The 25611-nt window shown below is 44.4% G+C and overlaps 2 protein-coding genes and 1 long non-coding RNA gene across 10 annotated transcripts in view; 1 reads left to right on the forward strand and 2 right to left on the reverse strand.

Annotated features, from left to right (window-relative positions):
* The first annotated feature begins 5268 nt into the window (after window positions 1–5268).
* clcnk (chloride channel K) lies at window positions 5269–21368 on the forward strand. Of its 7 annotated transcripts, none has more exons than XM_042098958.1 (20): window positions 5269–5656; window positions 6008–6216; window positions 7240–7371; window positions 8127–8255; window positions 8533–8672; window positions 9070–9147; window positions 9278–9353; window positions 9706–9831; window positions 10148–10232; window positions 10550–10651; window positions 10834–10918; window positions 11103–11267; window positions 11411–11480; window positions 11671–11781; window positions 12045–12261; window positions 12689–12822; window positions 13178–13248; window positions 13416–13496; window positions 13614–13719; window positions 13885–14637. In XM_042098958.1, exons 2-20 carry the CDS (start codon window positions 6054–6056, stop codon window positions 13938–13940), a joined length of 2127 nt encoding a protein of 708 aa, XP_041954892.1. In that variant the 5' UTR covers window positions 5269–5656; window positions 6008–6053; the 3' UTR covers window positions 13941–14637. The 7 variants fall into 7 exon arrangements, with proteins under 7 accessions (XP_041954892.1, XP_041954891.1, XP_041954894.1 ...); XM_042098957.1 differs by having other exon boundaries at window positions 6011–6216; XM_042098960.1 differs by having other exon boundaries at window positions 6064–6216.
* On the reverse strand, window positions 12661–19001 carry LOC121713914. Its single transcript, XR_006032984.1, has 3 exons — window positions 18511–19001; window positions 13308–13382; window positions 12661–13227 (listed from the first exon to the last, which is right to left on the reverse strand). It is a non-coding gene; the product is annotated as an uncharacterized LOC121713914 (long non-coding RNA).
* Window positions 19935–25611, reverse strand: part of fam131c (family with sequence similarity 131 member C) — a 7916-nt gene continuing 2239 nt past the window's right edge. For both annotated transcript variants that reach the window (XM_042098964.1, XM_042098963.1), the window contains exons 2-6: window positions 25029–25099; window positions 24252–24342; window positions 21728–21949; window positions 21320–21418; window positions 19935–20545 (exon numbers count right to left, since the gene is read on the reverse strand). In XM_042098964.1, the coding sequence (XP_041954898.1) occupies window positions 20292–20545; window positions 21320–21418; window positions 21728–21949; window positions 24252–24342; window positions 25029–25099 (737 nt within the window). In that variant the 3' untranslated portion in view covers window positions 19935–20291. The remainder of the gene's footprint in view (window positions 20546–21319; window positions 21419–21727; window positions 21950–24251; window positions 24343–25028; window positions 25100–25611) is intronic.

Here is a 25611-nt window from a genome sequence, read left to right on the forward strand (position 1 = left end):
GTTTTGTGTGATGAGGGCTCAGAGTGGAGCACATGGGTCCCTGACAAAGATGAAGAGAGGGAAGGAGAGAGAGAGGGGAGGAGAGAGAGAGGGGAGGGAGGGAGGGAGGGAGGAAGAGAGACCACTGTTGGAATTCCAGACACTTGCTCCCAGAAATAGTCATTGCCTGTTCCTTTCTCTATCTATCTATCTATCTATCTATATATCTATCTATCTATCTATCTATCTCTCTTTCTTTTTCTCTCCCTTTCTTTCTTTCTTTCTCTCTCTCTCTTTCCCGCTATCCTTCACTACAGTGTCCTATGCAACCCTTCTCCTCCATATGGTCTCTCCTGCTCTCCCTTTCTCTGCTTTGTTAAAGGGTGTGTTTGTGTTCATACCATGCAATGCCATTGGTTTGTGGCTTGTTTTACAAAATCATGTTGTTATGATAGTCACTGTATGAACTGGTCACTGTTCTGATGGCAACTATTTAATACTATTCAAAACAAATGTCTGGTCTCATCTCATCTCATTCTTACTTGAACTTGAAATGTATTCAATATTAAAAAATACTTTTTTTAATATTGAAAAATACTAATTTGTCTGGACTAATCTCTTTCATTCATTCAGTCTGAGAAAGAAAGAAAGAGAGAGAGAGAACAAGATCAAGAACAAGAGTGTGAGTAAGAGAGGTGTAAACAGAGTCAACTAAAAGATGGAAAGAATGTCAAACAGCACATGGTGGTTCCAAGGATATGTGACGTTATTGAAAGAGGATTACGACAACATTTCTCACTCTGCATGGATTACTATTAATATCTATTACACACCACCATTTCTAGTGCTATCAATCAATCACTTACACATGCTTAGCTCATACTCAGATTCATTCCAGCCCTTTCAACTGTTCACCACTTAAAACCTGTCATTTCACAACTCAATAATATCAAACAACTCACATTGTACATATGACAAGCATAATCAACTTGACCTTTAATGACATTTAATTTATTCAGCACCATCCTTTCACAAAAGGTCACTGCACAACATCTTTCAGTCAGAAAACACAGCAGAATATCTTACAGCAAGGGAAAGATAACATGGAAAAAGGGAAGCTTAGCAGAAACATAGACAATATCATATTACATAACAAACATAAGCATAACTCCATAGTGGGGAAGAAGGGTATGGGACAGAGGAGAGGTCAAGGAGGTTTGTCAGGATTAAATTTCAGTGCTGGGGAGCTAGACACTCAACCCCCATAAAGAACAGGCTGAAGAGAAGTGTGGGAAGCAGGAGACCTTGGGGTGAGGAATGATGGGTGAGGATGAAGGACTTCAGCTATACACTGAAGCATACATACTTGTCTAATATCCTGGGGGAAGGGTCCTCAACACAACCCGTACACACTCAAAAGGGCTGTGCGAAAAAGAGACAACTGAAGTTAAGGGCTTAAGGGTGTGTGTTGATGTGCTGAAGGTGCCCTTGCTCTGTTATTAGGAAGGGCGTTGGAAAAGTGCTCCCCCGTCATGGAATTTACAGCATGTACCAACACAGTCTTTCTGGCCCTATCAGTTTAAACTTTAAAGTCCTCCACTAATCGTCTAAATCCAGCCCAGCAACTCACCACTTCCCTCCTCCAGAATGCGTCACGGGCCGAGGGGCTGTGCTTTGGAGAGCTTCTATTCTGGAGAGATGAGAAAAAGAGAGAGAGAGAGAGAGAGAGAGAGAGAGAAAAGAGAGAGAGAGTGCAACTGTTTGGGGTTTTACTTGTTCCCAACTCGGACTGTTAGCGAAAGTCTGAAAGTCTATTCAAAAGAACATTTTATGGTCAACACTTTTGGTTTCCTAAATGACATTGAATGACCTTTAACAGAGGTCACCGATGCAATTAATGCATGATCGGGGGGACAAGTTTACTTTCTAATCATAATCTCCCAAAAGTGTAATAATACATATACAAACAGACTGAAACCATATAATGTATAATATATTTACACACCATACACAGAAACACAGCTGCATTCACACATTGACCATACACACACACACACACACACACATCCTCACATGCACAGACAAAACACATGCATGATTTCTCATCTTACATTGCATGTGCTTGTGTTTTGCCAGTTGCTGGGTATTACATAACGATTCTATTAGCTGTCCCACTGTGTATTTGTGTGTGTGTGTCTGTCTGTCTGTGGTGTGTGCGTGTGTGTGTGTGTGTGTGTGTGTGTGTTTGTGTGTGTGTGCTGATGTGTTTTGGCAGGGGTGGCATTTGATAAGGGAGCAGCATACCACCAATGCTATAATAACATGCAAGTAAACACAGTTATTGGAGATTCACTACGGCTGTGGCAGAGATAAGGTGTCACAATTTGAATGCAATTTTGTTTTCTTCAATCTTTTCGGTCGCTGATTGTTTGTTCAGAAAACTTTCCTAATTTTCTAACCTGAAATTGATTCGGGATGAATCGTAACCTGCGCACAGAGAGTTTACAAAACCCTCCGTGCGACGCAGACGAAATTGTTGCTGAAAGGGAGAAAGCGAGGGAGAGAGAGGGAAAGCGAGGGAGAGAGAGGGAAAGCAAGGGAGAGAGAGAAATGAAGGATGACAGAGGGCAGCCGCTCATCAGTCAGGGGGTGTGATGAGAATATGACACTCGTCCAACACCGCGCTCTCTGACTCCTCCACTTGCCTAGGCGATCACTTCGGGGCAGATACCCCCCCCCCCCCCCCCACACACACATACATAGACACACACAGACAAACGCACACACACACACACATACACACTGCCCACCCTGTAATTCCCATTGGAGACTGGATACAATGCCACGGCTGAACAAAGTCACGACTGAACATCAATAACATCATCAGTGGTTTGTCGTTTCAATGGTCTGTCAGCCAAGCTTATCCCCTGGTGTTTTGTATGTTTGTGTGTGTGTGTGTGTGTGTGTGATATTTGCCTGTTTGGGACATGTCCACAAACTGACTGTGAGTGGACTAAGACTGGCAGGGCTATCAAAAGGAAAGTCTAAACAACTGGCAGAATTCTGCTCCATATCAGCTGTTTTAGGCAGTCTTGCTGTGTGGCATATGCCAAAGCTATATCACCTCTGAAATATTTGAATCCTTTCTGTAAGAAATTTGATTGGTGGATTCAAATAAAGAATTCAAATGTGTGTGTGCATGCGTGTGTGTGGACAATGATGTTCTTGAGATTGAAGGAAAAAGAAAGAACATTGAAGAGAGAAATACATCTCTTACATCTCACATCTCCATTGGCACTCTCTGAGTGCTGTTCTGTGTTTTGGGGGTGGTCAAGGCCTACTGGTTAGGGAATCAGACTGGTGATCAAGGGGTGGGCGGTTCAATTTCCTGATCAGTATGTGTGCGCTCTCCCATGTTGACACATCCACAGCTGAAGTGTCCTTGAGCATGGCACCTAACCCCCAGCTGCTCCACGGGCGCCGCAGCAATGGCTGCCCAAGTACTGCTCCGGTTGTTTGTGCTCACTACCAGAGACTTTCTAATGAGGAGACACAGCGCTCAAAAAATACTCCATAGAAATGCACGGGGCTAGTTTGTCACGCCAATATGGCCGTTGTCTACACATATCCCACCCCTTCCTCGGCAAAACGTCGACATGTGAATACATTGAGCCAATCATGTGGTGTGATGTGAATACATTGAGCCAATCATATGGTGTGTTGTGAAGACATCGTGCCAATCATGTGTTGTGATCTCGCCGCTGGAGCAAGATTGGTGTCGTGAAGCCTTGCGCACGCGCAGTTCGACCTAAAGACTGTGCCCGATGAGTGCCCATAAAACGTTGGTATATGGCCGCCGAGTGGAGGGACTTGCCTATAAGGACTTTGTCACTACCCAATGCTTTCACTGCTCCTGTATGTGTGTTGACTAACCATGGATGGGTCAAATGCAGAGGAGGAATTTCACTCAGGATGAATAATAGTATCTATCCTCTTTTCTTAATCTTCATTTTGAATGCTATGGGGATTATGGGGATATTCAACAGACTGTACAATGAGGCTGGTATGGTATATCACTCTGATTCACAGACACAAAGTCTGACTTTTTTTGCAGGAGAAATACCAACCCTGTATAAGGTCTCGAAGAGGAATTTTGTTCATAATGGTTTGGCTAGAGTTCTTTCTTCTACACAACAGCATTGGGATTGGTGACCAGCTGTGTATTTCCAGCTCAGGCTGTTATTGGGCAGCAGATGGATTAAAGTATTAAAGAAACCAGACAAGGCAAAGAGTGGGAAAAGAAAATACCCTGGTCCCCTTTTGAAAGTTCCAAAAATAAACAGATAACTGATGTCAACATTTTTAAACCCCAGGAGAGTCATTTCAATTGCTGTTTGAGTCCAGGAATCAATTTAATGTCCAAATGTAAATATACCCGTTACAGCAGCATAAGGTTATGTCCTTGAAGTACTGCTTTTGATCCTTCGTGACCCTTTTGTGAAAAGCAGTGCGTCGTATGTATTGGACTCTTTACTCCTCAACCTCTCAGCATGGTTGTCTCAGCATGCAGCTGACTCCTATTTATACCCTATTGACCAGTCCAGCCTTAATGTGCTGGCAAGGCATGGGGTGGACACAGGCCCTTGGCCATCTTCACAATATTCACAGCACGTTGGTACGTTCAGAATGGTTGTGATCGTTTGGCAATCCAATTTCCTCAGTTACACAGCTCTCTGTATCACTGCATTTGTGTGATGTTGGGAGGATGACCCACTTTCTCCTCCTTGATGTGTCTCATTAGTGTTGTTTTCATGGTTTTTGAATGTAAGCTGATACAAAAACATTATATAACTAAGCTAATAAGTGAGCATCCACTTGGAAATAATTCTATGTTCCATGCTGTGTCCAACAGGAAATGAAAACAAGCTTTGATAAGCATGCATCAGTGGGATCAGGTGCATTTACACGTTTCTCTCTTTCTCCCTCTCTCTCTCCTATTGTTTGTTCATGTGCACTAGCTCTGCTAATATCCAATTACTGTAATGGAGGTGAGACTCAGGTAACAAAGACAACAAGGCAAAGGCGATTTCAAAGTGCTGCAGCACATCCTGGACAAAAAATAAATAAAAAAATCAGTACCTTGTTATTCATTTCAAAAGAGACTTGTGAAGTGTGTTGTCCTTTTTAAGTGTCAAATGCTGTGGCACTCCTCTGGTTGCCTTAGTGAAGGTCACATTCTCCTACTTTTATCTCGGACCACCTCACACTTCATATACACACACACGAAGAGGTGGTCACTTGACCAGTTAATTTCCATTGGCAGTCACAGCAAAAGAAAATATAAAAAACTATTGTCAGCATGTAAATATTGTAATTCAGGAAAGAAACAGACTGGCTAGACGAAACAGACCTTCCAGTGTCCGATAAAGTCAGGGTGAGCCCTGCAGCAAAGGCATTGGGAGGTCATTTAAGTCGTTAATAAGTTGAGCATTAAACACTTCTTTTGTTCTTTAACCAGCTCGGTGCAGGTAGCACATCTGTGGGGACATTTTAACATTCAGGTCAGTGCACAGCGTGCCTGAGAGCACTCAGAGAAAAGGTGAGCTACGCTTCTGCCTTTCATCGCATTTCATCTTTCATGACATCTGACGGCAAGCGGTGTGTGAGCCAAGCTAAGGTAAGTCTCATTACCACAGTAGAAGTCACACAGTAGGGGATTTCTGTGCCTGTGTTTGTTCTCTACTTGCTTGAGTAAAGATGTTTTGAGACTTGCTTTGATAGACTCATTGTAGATTAATTTGATCATCCTCCTCAGAGTATTAGGCCTACTAAAAAACGTCTGTTAAAAATGAAATCTATTTATTGATCCACATGTGTTTTGTGGTTGTACGCAAATAAACACAAAATAGTGGATTTGTTTAATTTGCTACGGTTTTGTTGTCATCATTGTCTTCCTCGTTACTGTGATTAATTGTTACCCATTTTTTGGGTAACAATTAAGAAAATGAAATGAAAGTTTATTGCACAGCAGAGATATAACCGGATTGCTGGATTGACAAGTAATTCAGTTTGAAATGTTGAAAGAGATGAAGGCTGCTGCTGCCTGTGGTCCAGAGAGGGCTGCTGAGTATGTGGAGATGGATGAAGAGCACAATGTGTCTCAAGCTGAAGAGATGATCATGGCCTTCAACATGCAGTCCTGGAAACCATGGAGACGTGCCCGATCAATGGTCAAAGGTGCTGTGGGAATGCCAGCCGTCAGTAATGCACAACATCTCTTACTGGACCTCACCAGCCCTGCTCATTAAAGCCTGTGTGTGTCTATGTGTGTGTGTGTGTGTGTGTGTGTGTGTGTGTGTGTGTGTGTGTGTGTGTGTGTGTGTGTGTGTGTGTCCACTCATCCACAGGGAGAATCTAACCACAGCTAACTGCATTCTTTTACACTTCCAACCTCACTCTACACACAACAGATTTTATTTTGTTTGGCTGTTATCGCTGATGTTAGTATTTTTTCCCTGCAATTCCAGTAAAGATCCTTCTCTGATACTTCAAAACTAGAGAATGTGTACCATTTAATGAATAAATGATAATGGATAAATCCATAAATGTATGGTTGTTACAGGTGGGGCAATACATCAACTATTTTAGTATTGCAATATCATATTGCTGTGACACCAAATTGCCATATTTGTTAATTTAATATTATTATTTAAATTTTACTTTGGTACATTTATCTACGCTAATGTTATTGCTTCTGGAGTCCACAACATAGCGTACAACCTTTCGTGTCACAGTGTTAATTGGACAGTAAGTATGAGTCTTTTGTGTGTGTGTGTGTGTGTGTGTGTGTGTGTTGGTGTGTGTGTTGGTGTGTGTGTGTGTGTGTGTCTGCCCATCTGTCTGGGTGTCTGTCAGTTTTTGTACATTTATGTGTCAAGATATGTATGTGTATGTGTCTAGGAGTGCTGTGTGTTGTCTTTGCAACTTTAGTGTGTGTGTGTGTTTGTGTGTCCAAACAAGCACACAATTATGCATAAAGTGTTTTGTGAATTATTGTAGGTGTATGGATTTCCATACTATTATGCCTATTATGTATATTTGTCTGTGTCTGTGTGTCTCTGTGTGTGTGTGTGTGTGTGTGTGTGTGTGTGTGTGTGTGTGTGTGTGTGTGTGTGTGTGTGTGTGTGCGTGTGTGTGTGTGTGAGTGTGTGCATGTGTGTGCATGTGTGTGTGTGTGTGTGTGTGTGTGTGTGTGTCTAGAGAGTGTGCAGTGGGTCCAGGCTACTGTGAGTTCTGTAGTGGGTCTGCACTGGCTCTCCTATGTGGCTTTGGGAGTTCTCACCGCCCTCCTGAGCTTCTGCATGAACCTCACCGTGGCCAAGCTGCTGCGAGGTGAGACTGACACACACACACACACACACACACACACACACACACACACACACACACACACACACACACACACACACACACACACATCCATCTTACTGGGGCTCAGTCAGAGGTCCACTCATCCACAGGGAGAATCTAACCACAGCTAACTGCATTCTTTTACACTTCCAACCTCACTCTACACACAACAGATTTTATTTTGTTTGGCTGTTATCGCTGATGTTAGTATTTTTTCCCTGCAATTCCAGTAAAGATCCTTCTCTGATACTTCAAAACTAGAGAATGTGTACCATTTAATGATAATGAATAAATGATAATGGATAAATCCATAAATGTATGGGTGTTACAGGTGGGGCAATACATCAACTATTTTAGTATTGCAATATCATATTGCTGTGACACCAAATTGCCATATTTGTTCATTTAATATTATTATTTAAATTTTACTTTGGTACATTTATCTACGCTAATGTTATTGCTTCTGGAGTCCACAACATAGCGTACAACCTTTCGTGTCACAGTGTTAATTGGACAGTAAGTATGAGTCTTAGCATTTACCACGATGGCTGCAGAGCCTAAATTATGCTGGAAATAAATAGCAATGGATCACAGAAAATCAAATTGTGATACTGGCTGTATCGTAAAACATAAAGAATTGAAATAATATTGTATCATGGCCCAAATGTTGTGATAGTACCATATTTGTGGCAATGCTCACCCCTAACGGATGTGGTGTTTTGATTGCTTGCCTCCAGCACACCAGTGGCTGACCAGTCGTCTGGAGGGCCATGCATTGCTGCAGTTCCTGTGCTGGACCCTGTACCCAGCGTCCCTGTGTGCTCTCTCCTCCAGCTTCTCTCACAGCATCTGCCCCTACTCCGCAGGTCAGAGGCACAGACAGCCACAACTCACTGCACATTACCATGGATGTGTTGAAAGGGACTTTTGTGTGAGATTCTTTTGTGTGTGTCTGTAACATTCCGTTGTCTTGCTACCTTGAGCATGAGCATCACATTCTGTTTCTTTTTTCTAGGTCATTTTTTTGTGAATGTGAATGAAAAACAGAATCAGTGTGTGTGTCTGATAGGGTATGGTATTCTGTAAGGGAGTGTCTGATAGGCTCTGGGTTATGGTATACTGTAAAGCTATCTGCTGTGCCAGGCTCTGGGATTCCGGAGGTGCGGTGTATGCTGGCGGGGGTGGAGCTGCCAGACTACCTGTCCCTGTCGCACCTGTTTGCCAAGCTGGTGGGACTCACCTGCTCGCTGGCGGCTGGCAGCACCGTCTTCCTGGGGAAAGTGGTACTTAGCGGGTGACAAGCATGGGCTAATGAGTGCTTAGAGAGACACCCACCCACATAAGCTCACCTGGGCACAAAGACTGAGAGACCACATACATCAGCACACCTGTCTGCACACACACACACACACACACACACACACACACACACAAACATACACACACACACACACACACACACACTCTGTTTCTCTCTTTCTTTCTCTCTCTGTCTCTCTCTCTCTTGCTTTCTTCTTTCTCACTCACAGCCATACGCAGACAAACAAACACATACACATAAAGACACAGACATGCACTCAAGACATTTTTTTAAAATTGAGTTGTTATTTCCCACTTATTTGCACTACCTTCCCATTTTCCACCAATTCTGCTCCGTCTGCCCACTGCCATTCTCACCAGGGTCCATTTGTCCACTTATCGACCATGCTGGGCGCATATTTACACCGTCTGTGTGCCTCTGCTGCAGGAGTGAAAGAGGTATTCATTACAAACACATTGTTGAAAGGAATGGCAATGCGAGAGTGTGAAACTCAGCATCCATGATGTCGATAAATGCCTCTGCCCTTGCACATAAATGCCCTTACCTGTCCTTTCTTTCCTTCCTAAGGGGAGACCTAAACAAGAGATGCTGGTGGTGGCTGCTGCTGTAGGCGTGGCCAGCTGTTTCGGCGCCCCCATCAGTGGTAGGACTGAGTGAACCCAGCGGAAGTGCTGGGTCTGTCTCCTCGTTGGAATTCAGAGAAGCTTCTTGTTGATGTCAACCATCAGTTTGGTGGTCAATCATGTGTAAAATTGATATGCAATACTATGTGCTTCTGCTTCGATTTCTTCTCTGCATTTTCCCCTGCTTTCTCTTCTCCCTGTCCAATTTCTCTCGCTCTCTTTCTTTCTTTCCACATCTATTCTTCTTCTCTTTTCCATCGCACTGCCCCTCTGGCCTCTGCCTTTCTTTTCCATCTTCCCCCCTCCCCCTGCCCCCCCCACACACCCCTTCTGCCCCCCTCCCCATCCCTCATCTTCGCCTCTCCATCCCAGGCGTGTTGTTTAGCATGGAGGTGACGGGCACCCATTACGCGCTGAGAGATTACTACCCCAGCATGCTGGCTGCCGCCTGTGGAGCGCTCGCCTTCCGCCTGCTGTCTGTCGGCAGCGGGGAGCAGGGTGAGTAAGGACACCACCCGCCTCCCCCCTCCGGAGCCGCTCGCCCGACTGCGCCCCCTGTTGGGCGGATGGCCTGAAAGTGCCGGGGTGGCATAATCTCATTTCAGAAACCGAATCAGCGCTCACAGGCCCTCATCTCCCCAGAGGCTGTAATGAAACACTGAAGGGGTTCAAACCTAATTGAATTCTGTCTGTATTGAATTGAAAATAATCACATCATTTATTACAGTTCCCCCCTCTTAAAAGGTGAGGGGGTGGAATGGCTGTGGTGAGACGCTGACGATAAGTCGTCTGTGTTTTTTGGTGCCTTTTGCAGAGACGGTGCAGGCCCTGTTTAAGACCACTTACTCCACTCGCCTGCCTTTCCAACCTGCTGAGATACTGGCATTTGCTGTTTTGGGGTAAGTCTAGAGAACCACAAACAAAACACCCCACTCTTCCGGGTTCACTTCTCTATTCCAATGTCAAACCTCCTGTTCAACACAGTAAAGTAGCAGCTTTTAGTGAATGCTTATCATTATTAATATTACTTTGTTTTGGCTCAGAGCCATACCCCTCCTGACATAAATTGTTTATACAGTTTTATTAAGGAAGTGTCAGATTCTGTCTTCAATTTCCTGAATTGCATTACAGACTCCAGTCTGCCCGAAGTAACAACTGGATATTGTCAGGGGACTCTATTCACTTTCCGACCTTTTTTCCCCTCATGTCGGTTCAGGATGCTGTGTGGTGCTTTGAGCCGTGTGTATTTGCTCTGTCATCGCTGGATCCTGCAGTTTACCAGAACCAACGCAGTCCTCTCCAAAATTCTTACCACTGAGTTGAGCATCTTCTTACATCTTTGATGAATTCACCAGAAATTATTCATATGCAACCTTTGACAGAAGCTCCTAAATATAACCATGGCAGCTAGATTAAATCAACTAAATCTGCTGACTTTGTTTTCATTTAGTTAGTGTACTCTCTCTGTGTGTGTGTGTGTGTGTGTGTTTTGTCTGCTAGGAAAGCATTATATTCTGCTGGTGTAGTGTTCCTCCTGGCGTCTGTAACGTTCCCTTTGTCTGCTGGACATTTCATGGCTGCCAAGGTGAATTTGCAGAACCAAGTTGACAAAAAACACCTCATCTCCCTCTCTCTCTACCTCCTCTCTTCTCTCTTTCTCTCTCTCTGTCTGTGTGTGCGTGTATTTGTGTGTCTATTTGTAAGCATGCCTGTTGTATGGGGACCCTTCTTTTATCTTCTTTCATCTCTCTGCCCCCCATACATCTCAGCTCTCCATGAACCAGCTCCTTTCTTCACTGTTAGAAGAAACACAGTGGTACATGGTTTCCCAGAATGCAACAGTACCACAGGGGACTGGAGATTCTCTTTGGCAAGCATGGAATCCATCTGGAACCACTATCTATGCCACGCTAGGAGTGTTTCTCTTCATGAAGGTATTGCCAGAACATGAAATGCACAAAGTCAACTATTTGCACACAACACTGAAACCTGATGATGACACTTTATGAAATTTGATTAATTTACCCACATGATTTGTTTCTATGGAATGACACCGTGTCTTTCTGCGTGGGGTAAGCTGTGGATGCTGGTCTTGGCTTGTACCTTACCTCTTCCTGCTGGATATTTCATGCCTGTCTTTATCTATGGTAAGCAAGAAGTAACTGTAAATACTGTTTCAGTGTTCACAGCATTTTACTCACAATGCTTATCATACTGACTTCATTACTGTCACTTCCCACGCTCATAAAATATGTATTTTTGTTCAAAATGACCCAAATCGTCGCTGACAGGGTTCCCCTGTGGTTGGACGATGTTTATATTGTTTTTGTTTTGCAGGTGCTGCCGTGGGGCGGTTAATGGGTGAGGGCCTGGCTCACGCCTCCACAAATGGGGCCTCTTCACAGGGGACAGCGCGTGACATAAACCCAGGGGGCTACGCTTTAGCCGGTAAACACACATTTTATCCTGACTGGCCTCAGACAAATCGAGTGCCAGCCGATGACTCAAGGCGCACAGCCGGGGAAACTGTTGCTGTGAGTGTGTGTATGGTGTGTGTGAGTGTATCTGTATTTGTGTGTGGGTGTGTGTGTGTATGTGTGGGTGTGTGTGTGTATGTGTGTGTGTGTGTGTGTGTGTGTGTGTGTGTGTGTGTATGTGTGTGTGTGTGTGTGGTTGTCCTTGACAACCACGTGGATGCTGTGTGTCAACAGGGGCCGCGGCGTTCTCGGGAGCCGTGACTCACACGCTCTCGCCCGCCCTGTTGGCGCTGGAGCTGACCGGTCAGCACACCCACGCCGTGCCCATCCTGCTCGCCACACTGCTGGCCAACGCACTAGCTCGTGCCCGCCACTGCCCGTCCTTCTACGATGCCATCGCAATCGTTAAGAAGCTGCCCCACCCTACCTCACTACTCAGGACCTGTCCAAAGTACGTGCCTGAAACATTGATATCAAATTAAAACAAGACATTAAACAGTAGATATGGACAAAATGAGTGTGTTGTAGGGAGAAGGTAGTGGCTAAGGAGCTGGGCTAGCATGCAGAAGCAAGAAAGTTTGTATGTTCGATTCCTGGCTGTCACTGCTTAGGACCTGTCCAAAGCATGTGCCTCAAACATTAATATCGAATTGTAATACATACACATAGACAAGAATGATAAAGTGGTTTTAAGCCCAACCACTAGCTCATCAGGTAAGCATTACTAGTTGTTTTGGGCCTTATTTCTGCACTGTACTGAATGCAAGAATACACAAGACATCAATCCCAAATTCATAGTTGTTTGACCACAAAAGAGACCATTTCACAACTGTCACATTGAAGGAGACATTGATTTCATGAACAATTGTCTTTTCTAGGCTGTTGTCTGTGCAGTTGGGGCAGGTTGTGCAAGTCCCCACAGCTGTGCTGGAGAGCCAGGAAGGGGCAACCAGCGTTGAGAAGCTCCTTCACTCAAGCACTGAGATGATATTTCCAGTAGTGGACTCTCACGGTCAGTTAATCTCCAAATTAGCCTCAACCCATTTCATCTGTCAGAAACAGAAGAGGCTGGCTCTGGGGGATCTAGACACTGGCACCAACAACAAAAACAGTATATTGGTGAAGGCATCTGGGATATAGTGAAGGGAGAGACATTTTAAGAAATAGCTAGAGCCAATTGAGACAGCCGACAGACCCACACAGGACAAGAAAGAAATAACCTTAGCGTGAAACAGCAGTTCAGTCATGGCTGCTGTTTACCATGTCGGCTGGACGGGAGAGAGGAAGGGAGGTAGATGAGAGTCTAAGTAACCGGTGGAGATTTCGTGCTTATCGCGGTTGGTCACCTGCTCCCCTCTTTGTCCCAGAGAGCGGTGTGTTGCTGGGCTCTGTGAGCAGAATGCAGCTGGAGGCTTTTCTGCATGGCCGTGGAGAACGGGTAAGTGCAGGATATCAATCAATACTTACATAGCATAACAAAAACAATAACAAACTCACCTCTTTCACGCAAGACAGAAGCTGCTTACGGGTTTTGTAATCATAAAGAAAGGATTTCGTTCCCTTTGTTTTACTCTGTTGAATAAACAAAAAATATCTGTTTTTCAGGGACTGGATAAGAAACTGGTGGATCAATGCACTTTTCAGCCAGTAAAAATCCAGCTATCTACAGAGGCCACGATAAAGCAGGTGAGCTACATGATAGCATGCTAATGACTGAGTTCAATGAGAGTGTCTGTGTGGGAAAGCTGGCGCAGTAAACAGCAGGTGATGTGTCTACTCTGTGTCTACTCTACATCTCTGCAGGCCTATTCTGTGCTGGGAGCTGTGCGTGAGCAGTGTTTGTTTGTGACCGAGAGGGGGAGGCTGGTTGGGGTCATCACATGGTCAGAGGTGACGAGTGAGGCTTTCTGTAAATATACACACACACACATTTTCATATTATATTACATGTAACTAATTAACTAATAAATTATAACTAAAGAATATATATATATATATATATATATATATACATACATATACTCTTGTAACACAAATTATACCATAACAATCATAATGTTTTTCTCCCCCATAGATAAAGAGAATAATAGAAGAATTCGCCAAAGACACATCAAAACACTAAATGGCTGAAAAGGATGAAATCCAATCACAAGCTTGCGATTATTATAGAGAAATAATTTCTCCCCCTAAGGGCTCTCTTAAAAAATAAAAAATGACAGAGAAAAATAATAATAATTTCCATCCAAGCTAAGTGTTGATATTGCTATTTATCCGTACTGTGCCTCTGCCTCGGATCTTTTAATTAGATGAAGAACAGATGAGAGTGCTGTCGATTAATTTGGTGTTATGACTCAGTCAACCCTTTACATCTCTCTCTGTTTTATTGCTCCGGGGGTTAGCCATACGGTTGCTGATAGATGTGGGTTGATATCATTCATTTGTGCATCTCTGCAGCCTGCAGCACATAAGATGCATAAGATTAAAAAAAATACTTTTTATTACTGGATGCCCAGGGCCTAATTTGAGCCAGAACACGCCGGAACATGTTCCGGCACCTCCGACGTTGGATCCGGAACCTTTTTTATTGGATCCGTCAACTCTTACGTCAATATAAAAAATAAATCGCCTAAACGAAAAATAAATAAATTACTGTTTATGTAGTGTTTAATGTTGATATCTTTCTTATTAGTCTTTAGAAATAGGGAAGACCAAACAGGATACAACAAGCTAATCGAGTATATGAAAGTGCTTTATCTAGCCTAGAAATCTAGACGCGCCCCTAGCGGCAGCTGCCAGGGCTAGTCTAGCAACTCTCCGTTGGCTTGTGAGCTCCAGAAATCGAAACTTAATCAGGGCACTGAAATCGTGTATAGAGTCGTTTGGTGGGCTTAACATAATGATTGATGGCAGAGTTGCAACGGTTTGGCTTGAATTCCCTGCTACTTGAAAACAAATATCGTATTGCGTCCTATTGCGTGCAGAGGGAATTTGAAAGACAACTGATTATCCCGCCCCTCGGACTGAGCACTGCGAACGGTGAGTGCCCAGACCCTACATTTTAATGTGGGTCTGGCTCGCCAGGCTATACTTTATCCACAATATTGGCCACAGGAGGGTGACGCGCTGTTGGGGGAGAGAGTAGTTGAGACGCTCTGCCAGCAGTTTTGCATCGATAGCCCGCGGAATGTCATCAGGGCTTTCAGGGAATACCACCTACCATCTCCTCCCCATTTGCCTTGTCGGCCCGCCGCTTGCCCGGTTCAACCCCTTTCGTGAGGTCATGGATTTCTAAAGGACATGGGTGTAGAGAAAGAAGCAGGGTAGTGGAGGCCGGGGGTCTGGATGCTGTATGGGCCATTTTGGACAAGTAGGCTTAGGCTACGGTAGGAAGAAATCGCGCTTCCACGCTGTATCTAGTTGATCATTGGTTACTGGGTGTGGGTGGTCATCATTGCAATATATAGCATACTTTAGCACCGAGGCTATTAGCCCCTTGTTGGACTGTTTTGTTGGTTGGTTCCCCTGTATCTCCTGTTTTCCCGGTCTGTGTGCGCGTTTGTGGGTGTTTGTGTGTGTGCGCGTGAGTGTTTGTGTCTCCCGAGGGGTATTTCACAAAACCTAGATAAGGGATTAAGCTGGGATTTTTAGGTTATCCTGGATGAATTTAGCCTTGACTTGGTTTCACAAAAGAGATGGCACATAAGTTACCATGGGGATTTATTCTCTGCACCTAGCCTGGTCCCGACCAGTGGGGTGTACTACGAATCTCGATTAGTGGGTTAGCGAGGTATGTTGCGCTCAAAGCCAGGCTATGCTGTGACACGAAAGTGGATCTGTTTTAGTGTCGCTATATCACCATGGTGTCTTATGCTATCAACCAAACCTGGTTGGGAGGAGGTTATGTGCTAAGTTATAGCTCAAATCGTGTAATCTACCACACACTGACCAATCAATTGTCTTAAAAACTAAGTTTATCTCACGTGTAAGATTCTGTCATATATCTTACAGGTGGAGCTCCGCCTCTACTAACATTTTGGATCTCGAATGCGCTTTAATAGGGCGGTGCGTGCAAATATCCCACTATGGACGTGCATACCATACAACAACTGATGACAATTGATTTATTTGATGTTATAGGTTAGACACAAAAAATGACCGCAGTGTAGATTAAGCCAAAGATAATGAATCATGAACATGAAGATGGGTCGTCCTAGTTCATGTCTATGAGGGCAAAGTGGAGTTCAGTCAGAGACGGGCTCTGGTTCAGTTCCCGCCTGCACAGGGGCGTGTCACTGACGTATGACTTACGTTTGAACGCCTCGGTTCCACGCCAAACAAGCCGGAGTAGGCCTACAAAATAAACTTGGTGTAGCCTACACCTTCATTAATGTTGATTTTCTCCCGACTGGAGGGTCATACTATCACGACATTCTACTGAAATAGGGAGGAGTGTTTGGAGATCATGATACCGTGTCCGAAATGTGCATCCATTGCTCAGAAAAATAAGGCTTTGACAAATTCTGGGAAATTCTTGGATTCTGCCATAGACCTCAATGTTAAAAAGAGAGCCGATCACTGCATAAATGTGCGGGGGCGTGTACTGCTACCCTATTTGCATAAATTTCCAGGGACAGGAAATGGCCTCTCATGAAGTATACTTACAACCGGACCCGCGTCACACAGAGCAGGTTGTTTGCGCCATGCCCCTTTTGAGGGGAAAACATTCCCTCAGAACAAGCCAGAGTGAACCGGTAGACATGTACCAACCACACAGCTAAGAACCCCTCCCTGAGTTTCTTTTGCCTACCATGTCCTCAAAAAAATCCTGACAGAAGAAAATTATGGCTACAAGCCATAAGAAGAGAAGACCATATGACACTTCTGGTCACTGAGTGGGGTTGTTGCACCACTTCGTACTCGGGAGACTGAAGGGACATGTTTTTATATTAATTGAATTAAGCTTTTGTAGGTATCTTTCACGGTCAACGACCGGCAAAGTGGTTATGTATTGAGTGGTCATATTGATTTGTGGTATTTTTTGTTATTATTTACTCCTGCGATTTCTGTACGAATTACGTTTATTGACCCTAATTTGCGTTGGAGTTAATGAGAGGGGTTGTTTGTTTTCCCCCCGAAAGGGGCGGGAACGTTTGTCACGAGTCAAGTTCCCGGGTGTGCCGGTCTAACGTATCTTCGTAATCAACCATCTTTGATTAAGCTATCACGATTGGCCAAAGTCATCCCAACACCGAGAACGCGCACAGATCTGAGCTGAAAGCCTAGTTTGACAAATATATCACATAACTGCAATCGTAGTATTACTTAACCCCTTAGTCAAGGCTTTGTCAAGCCTCGATATGTCTACATAGCCTAGATATGTCTAACGTGCTTCGTAGTATACCCCACAGGCTAACAGCCAAGCTAAGTTAATTCTAATGGTAATTATGTCGTCTTATTGGTTCAGCTAGCTGTCATTCACATCAGACCTCCGTGCTAATTTTTTAGGAGCTTTATTCCATTTATAAACTATTTGCTAAATGTATTTGCTCGCAAAACAAAACAGATTGTGTGCCTACTACCATATAGTTATTATTTTAATTGTGATAGCCTTATAATTAGGCTATTAACATAGGCCTAGGTACTCTTTGTTTGCTTATTTTATTGATAGGCGTTTGATGAATAGCCTACTGTAGTTGATTGGAAGTGGAGGGGCAAGTTCTCGGAGGTATTTTCAACTATAATATTAAGGTATATCATACTGTGTGCATCTTTGCAGAGGCAAGCGCTTTCTTAATGACGTTGCGTGCCGAGACAAGAAAGCACTCACACGTGGGTACGTCAATTTGCAATGACCAGACAACGCTATGTCAAACCTCGCTTTATCACTTATCTTGGATGTCTTAATTCTGCCTTTGTGAAATACCCCTCGGCTCCCTCTCTGTGTCATATTATGTGTCAGTTCCGATGTGTTTTGATTGGGGGGAGGTGTCCGGGGGGGAATAGGGGTTCAGATAGGTATTCAGATGTGTCAATCAGAAATTACTAATCATTCCACGCTGTATCTAGTTGATTATTGATTACTGGGTGGTCATCGTTGCAATTTTTTTTTTTTACATTTTACACCATGCAGTGCAGTGTGTTGCAAGTTCTGAAGTTAATAAACATTGCCCTGGTGTACACACCGCGTTGTTTAGTTTTTTTTATAGTCAGCTATGTACGCAGGTTTTTTTGTTGTTGGTCCGTAACCTCAAATCCCCGTTTTGAGTCGCCGGATCCACCCCGCCTTTGCGCTCCGGCACTTTACAAATTAAGCACTGGATGCCATTATCTTTGTTCCCTAGCTATGTCAGTCTAATGAATACACAGAAGTGATAACAGACCTGGTTGGAAGACCAGGAAAAAATATTACAAATGAGCTACATTACTGTGTAGATGAAATCAAACCAAACACTGTCACTGTTTTGACTACCCTGTGTCCCTGAGGAGACTACCCAGGAGTTTGTTGGAGGGAGAGTGAATATATAAACAGCACAGTCACAAATAATTATGTATATCAATCCTCAATGTCAGTGTTTGACCTTTCTTTCTAACTCACTATCTCTAGGGGAGCTCTTGCACATGTAGATTTACATGTATTCATTTAGTAGACACATGTTGTCCAATGTGACTTGCATATGTCCACTGTATTACAAAGGATTACCTTGTCTCCGGAGCAACTTGGGGTTAAGTGCTTTCCTCAAGGGCACAACAGTGGAAGCTGGGAATTGAACCCACAACTTTTAGGCTACTATACTCTGGCCCAGTTCCTTAACCACTACACTACCACCTCCCCCATTTTGTATCATGTGGTGTCATTACAAAGTGTGCATAACAGTAAAATATGGCATTGATATGGCATTTCTGTGGATTATGTCTCGCCAGCATCCTTGACCCTCTATCTCTCGCCTTACACCATAGCTTCAATTGAAGTCTATTCAGAGTGTTGTCTGTATTACAAAATCAAGGCCACATGATGTGAGAAACAAGGCAGGTGGTGGCACTTGGCGGTCCGCTATTTAAAGAGCCAGGGGGCCCAGCAGATAACACTAATCCAGCGGCCGACGCTTATCACCTCACCTCATCCCAGTGTTGCCCTCTCTTCCGCCGCTCAGTCACTTATCACTTGCTCTCTCCCTCTCTCTTTCTCTGTCTCATGTATACACTTATTCTCTCTCTCTTTTTATCTCATCTCTTTCTCTTTGTCTTCTTCCATTGTTCCTCAACCCCCTCCCCCCTTTTCTTGCATATAGAGTACATTCACCTTTTATCGCTTGTTGATTTTGCTCTGCTGTCTCTCTCTCTCTCTCTCTCTCTCTCTCTCTCTCTCTCTCTCTCTCTCTCTCTCTCTCTCTCTCTCTCTCTCTCTCTCTCTCTCTCTCCGTGCCCCTACTGACGCCAGTTAGGTGTGAATGAAGGCTAATCATGGAAGGGAAGCAGACAGATAATTGTTATTCCTGCCCCTGTCTGGCTCATCTCATAATGGATGAAGAGAGCCTAGAGTGGTGCTACTCTCTGCAGAGAGCCACAACCAACAACATCACGTCTCCGCTATACAAAGCAAACAGACAGCCACGTGGTTTTGTACACAATGGAAAAAGAAGGGCAGATGAATGAGGAGACAGACATAAACAATATATATATATACACTGTCTTGTTGTCTGTATATCAAGGCCACCACAGTGACACAGACACACACATTGATATGTGATATTGATATTTGATACAATTTTCTGAACTGTGAACCCAAAGCCCTCAAAAGTGGCAACATTCAACCATTTTAGAGGGTGATGGATCTGACTGCAGGAGCAGGCACAGATTCCGTTCACTGGTCCATGGCTGTGTCTTTACAGGCCTCCTTTCAGCACGGTAGCCTGGCAGGAAATGTCTTTTGTGAATGCAAGTGAAGTGCTGCAGACGAAGGGTCTGAAAAGTGTCTGGCTGTAGGATAACAAGTTGAAGCACTCTTGGCCTCTTGAATGTCGAGGCTGACTGTTCATGGACTTCAAGTTTTTCACACACACACAAATATTCAACACACAAATACACACACACACACACATACAATCTTGACAATGAATGCATGGGTAATTAATACATTTAGTTTAATACTACACCTTCACAGATATATTTTACAGTTTTTCATACAGTCCGTAAAAAAGACATTCTGATTTCCATCATAATCTGGATTTGACACACTTAAAAGCAGCAATAAAAACATTGTCAAGGACGTTATTCAGAAAACTGTTTGGCATTGGTAGCGTGTCTGCACACATGCTCGAACTAACAAAATCGCTTTCCTGTCCGGGTCACTGAACATGAATTACCTCATCTCTGAACGCCACGGAAACGCACAACTTCCTGTACATTTCCTGTCCTGTGTCACCACCTTTCTCAGAGCCGTTGGTCCTTTCAACTCAACTTTCTCTTGTTTCAGTCAGAGTCCTAGTTGTAGAAAACCTCGTCCTCGGATAGAGAGGTGCTGTCCACGTGCCGGACCCTATCCTCCGCCTGGGGAGTCCTCGGGACCTGTGAGAGGGGCATGTGAGTGGAGCCAGGGGAGCAGGACCGAGTCTGGGGCGGGACCCCCAGGGACCTGGCGTCGGGGCTGGGCTCCACGTGAACACTGTAGAGGTGCTGAGGCACCCCGACACTCCCACCATCCAGCAAGAACTGGGACAGGAAGAGCCCCTCCGCGCCTGACGAAAGCAAAAAAAAAAAAAAAAAAAAACACCTTCATCACTAAACTGGCACATTTGTAATTAGACGACTGAATGGTCCCCTAAACAATTATCACAGGCTGTAAATTGGTATAATCACTAATAATGGATTCTGTATTCATTTTGAGACGGGGGCAGCCGTGGCCTACTGGTTAGCGCTTCGGACTTGTAACCGGAGGGTTGCCGGTTTGAACCCCGACCAGTAGGCCTGGCTGAAGTGCCCTTGAGCAATGCACCTAACCCCTCACTGCTCCCCAAGCGCCGCTGTAGCAGGCAGCTCACTGCATCGGGATTAGTGTGTGCTTCACCTCACTGTGTGTTCACTGTGTGCTGAGTGTGTTTCACCAATCATGGATTGGGATAAATGCAGAGACCAAATTTTCCTCACGGGATAAAAAGAGTATATATACTATACTATATATGTCTCTATTGGGGCACACAGTTGTAATTCTTCCACTGAATGACAGAATGTTATGAAGAAGCGCAGCGCAAACAGTATTCAGTTGAGAAAACTGTGTTTTATTAAGCTCTCTAATTGGCCCTCATGGGTAGCCTACTCTTTCTCAATGAAATGATTATGTGAGTCCGAGCGCCGAGGCGAAGACCGGGAGAGATCCTCAGCGCGGGCAGTCCCACGCCTCGCCACACGAGCTGACAGCAGCTTGTGTTGTTTCGCAGCAGACAGCGGATGTGGTACTTATGAGTCAGTGTTTTCACTGTTCACAGAACAGGCTACGCCATGCTGTGCCGTACCTTGCAGCGCGACGGATTCAGCCGTGGGCTGATCTGAGATGACGTGGGGAGACCAGACGTTCAAGGCGGCCTCGGCGAGAGCAAACTGTTCGGCCACCCCTGAGGAGAGAGAGGAGAGGCATCGAAACGAGTTGACATAGAGGGATTGAGAGCCAGTTGCTATGTTTTCCTGAAGCCAGACATAAAAGTGGGTTGCATGGCCTCAGTTCTGAACACACAATTCCTGCTATTCATTTCAACCGCTTAAAGAGAAAACAGTGAATGACACACTAAATCAATAAAAGGATGAACATTCCATTTAATGTTTTTATCCAAAACTATTCACAGAAAAAAAACTACATGTTTTCTTATGCAGACGTGAACTGTTCTAGACCTTCTAGCTGGTCACTAAAGGGCAGCGTGTCTCACCCGCAGCGAAGCGTGCCTCCTTAATTTCATCGGTCAGGTGGGAGTAGAGCTGCTGATCCTCCTGCAGGGCGGCGCCCACGCCCCCTGGCTGGTTCCAGCCAGACCAGCTGCCCCCGGCGCCGCCGTCACCCCCCCAGCCCTTCCACTCGATCAGGTGAGCCACGCGCCCCTGCGCCATCGCCGTGGGCTTGGTGATGTGGTCCTTTATCGTAGCCACCAGGCCTGGGGCCACACACAAGTGATTGGAGAATGACAAAGAGAAAGAAAGAAAGAAAGAAAGAAAGAAAGAATGAAAGAAAGCAAAAGAGGACAAAAGAAAAAGGTGCACCATGAGAACAACATTTAAATTTGAACATTCAAGGGGCCCAGAGATGAATTTAGTGCAAGGGGGGAAGATAGGAATGAAAATAATAGTGAAGGATCAATCATCATTGAAGAGAGAAAATCATATTGAAGCGAGTGGAGACTGGATAGAGCTGACTATTGACAGACATATTTGTTTTGTCACAGGGTCGATTTTCATCACTTGCAATACACTCCACTGCCTTTGAACACTACTGGAGTGCTGAGTTACCTGTGGCACTGGGGAATTAGGCCACAGACTGGATGAACCAAAGGCAGCTCACACCCCATTACATGCCTTGTGTGCACCTACAGACTGCAGCCTACAGTACATTCTGATTTCCTACCACCCCAGACTTGTGCGCAAACACGGTGCATGTGTGTGTGTGTGTGTTTGCCCTGGGGACAGCTTTGATGCCATGCAATGGCACGTCACGATGCATTTTCGATGTCCTGTAGCCTCTGTGGTTATTCGTGATTGTTGCAGTCTATGGCAACAGTTTAGTCTATAATTATTGTATGTCTCAGTTTATTGTTGAAATGGCTGGTGTTAGCTTTGAGTGTAATTTGTTTTGTGACTTCTGACAAAAGCTCATTATGGATAAAATCCAGCAATTTTTCACATAGATCTCAGTTTCTCAAGGTCTCTGAGTACTGTCGGTACAAAATAAAAATTAAAAAAAAAAATCGGTTTCACCTAGCTCGAGTTGCTAGTTCCAGCAGATAGATCTATGTGAAAATTCACCGGATTTCTCCTTTAAATGGACAAGACTGACTAGAAATATATACATAACATTTGGCTTTGAGAGACTTGGTTTAAATTGTCTCCAAGGTAAACGAAGACAAATGTCTCCAAGGTAACTTGCCAGCAACATCCAAAGCTGACAAAGACAGCATCCATTCATCCATGGATGGCCACGAACCTCGTTTTACATTTTGTATCACAAGGACGATTGTTTTTCAGATCCTGACAGCTAACGTCAGCCCATGTTAGTACAGTCACTGCTTCTTCTGATTATTTCTTTGCCAGCATCCTCAAGGAGAGGCTTACCCCGCCCAACACCACCAACATTCCTGTAATATATTCATTGGAGCCTGATTGACTTAATAATTAAACTGTCAGGATTAAAAGACCTTTCCTTTGGAAAAATAACACATTATTATCCTCTGTAATTAAGTTCCTGGAGGAGGCTGGAGAAACCAGGCAAAATGAGAACAGGTGCACATTGCCAAGGAAAGGGCACAAATGTGTGAGAAAGATAAATGGTAGATAAGAGAAGAAAGGGTGTGTATGTGTGTGTGTGTGTGTGTGTGTGTGTGTGTCAATGGCAATGGTACATACACATACTGTATATGAGGTGAACTGGTGAAGATGAACTGGTGTGTGAATATGCATACAGTATACACACACACACACACACACACACACACACACACACACACACACATACATATACATACATACATACATACATACATACGCGCGCGCGTGCGTACACACACACACTACAATGCATCGTGACAGGTGACCTTGAGTGTGTCTACAATCCCTCACAACCCCTTTGTGCTCCTCATGCATGTATGTGTGAGTGTTAACTGTGAGTACCTGGTAATGTCAATATACTGAGGGAGAACTATCTCAATAATCCATATATTGTGTGCTAGTGTGCCAGTATGTCTGCATTTCTGAGTATGCACTTTGTGTGTATGTGTCTGTGTGTGTGTGTGTGTGTGTGTGTGTGTGTGTGTGTGTGTGTGTGTGTGTGTGTGTGTGTGTGCAAGTGCTTATACTGTAAATGTGCTTTGATATACAGTAAGATATAAGTGTGCTTTGCTTCTGTGTGTGTGTGTGTGTGTGTGTGTGTGTCTCTATGTGTGAATGTGTGTGTGTGTGTGTGTGTGTATCTGTGTGGGTGTGTGTGTGTATGTGTGTGTGTGTGTGTGTGTGTGTGTGCGTGCATATGTTTGCGCCCCCGAGAGTTCTCATGTGTGAGTCTATGTCAGAGTGGCATGCACAGTGAGAGGAAAATTACATTAGCAATCTCCTGTGGAGACAGACTGACTTCGCCTTCTCATATGAATGATTTCAAATTGAAACAAAACAGAGCAAAACAACAACAACCACAGAAACAACAACCACATCACCAGACTCATCTCTGTCCATCACAAGCACTGGCCTTACCCTGCAGAGAGGACGTAGCCAGCTCGCCAATGTTATAACCACTGCCATTCTTCTTATCAGCAAAGCCTCCATTGTAAGGCTGATGAATACCCTGCACAGATGGATAATGTAATTTCATACATAGCGGGACAATCCTTTTCTTTCAAAGGGGATTGCAGCTAAGCATCTATTTGACCCTTTTATTAAGAGCTTTGTTGTGGCAGGATGTCTGAAGATCACTGCATTTGTCTGACAGACCACATGGAGACCACAGACTATTACAAAGACATTACAGCGTACTTGTGGCTGTTAACAGAAGTATTTCCATGGACATTACAAGGACATTTGTTAGTCATCAACTGTCAGCATAAGATGACACAAACCACCCTTTTAGATCTGGGTTTTGTGCTTTTGGACTGAATGCGTTTGAAACATATTCCCCCAAAGTGCACCATCATGGAACCTGTTTTGACAAACGTGGAGCGTTAAGCCCACACCTGTGCGCTCACAACTCCCCTCCCCTCCTCTCTCTTCACACTCCATGTTCTCCTCCAATGAGTGACGAAGGCGATAATTAGAATGGCAAGATTCATTTATAGATCTTGCGCATACGGAGCAAAAGCGAGAGTGATTGCAATATTGATTGCGTTGACACCAACTTCCTACCTCTGCTTTGGTGAAATGTGATTGAGAAGGATGTACAGGTGATGAGATGAGAGGAAAAGCGCTTTCCCTGGTTTAGCAATTAAGGGTTGTTTAGCTGTGAGGCAGACAGGTGAAATGACTGCTTAAACACACCTTGTTAATGGGCTGTCCTTCCGCATACGTCTGAAGGTCTCCCATGGGACACATTTGAGTACCCTGGAGCTCTGTAGAGAGAGAGAATGGTTAGTGGCAATTGTTATTGGTGTGTGTGTGTGTGTGTGTGTGTGTGTGTATACTGTTCTAAGGGATGTACTCAGCTTACGGAGGATTTGTGTCATATTTTCTCCTAAATTGGGCTTTTTTAAATGTTGTGCTCAAGGCGTTTGATAAATGGCTTTGGTGGAGGGAAGGGGGCTCCCTCTGGGTGTGTGTGTGTGTGTGTGTGTGTGTGTGTGTGTGTGTGGTCCTCCATCTCTGCTCACAAGGAACAGAAGTGTCTGACCAAAAATGATCACATTGAATTTGTGTGTCTGTGTATGTGTGTGTGTGTGTGTGTGTGTGTGTGTGTGTGTGGCCACACACAGCGCCCTATTTACATAGTCTGTCAAAAAAAGTTTGCATCAATATTAAACGGGATGGATTGGAATCACTCCCCATCTGTTGCATGTCACAGTTCCCATGGCAACAGACAATTGTCTTGACAACACATCCCCGGGGGAATCCCAAAGTGAACTCG

This window comes from Alosa sapidissima, chromosome 7, assembly GCF_018492685.1.
Source record: "Alosa sapidissima isolate fAloSap1 chromosome 7, fAloSap1.pri, whole genome shotgun sequence".
Classification (NCBI taxonomy): Eukaryota; Metazoa; Chordata; class Actinopteri; order Clupeiformes; family Clupeidae; genus Alosa; species Alosa sapidissima.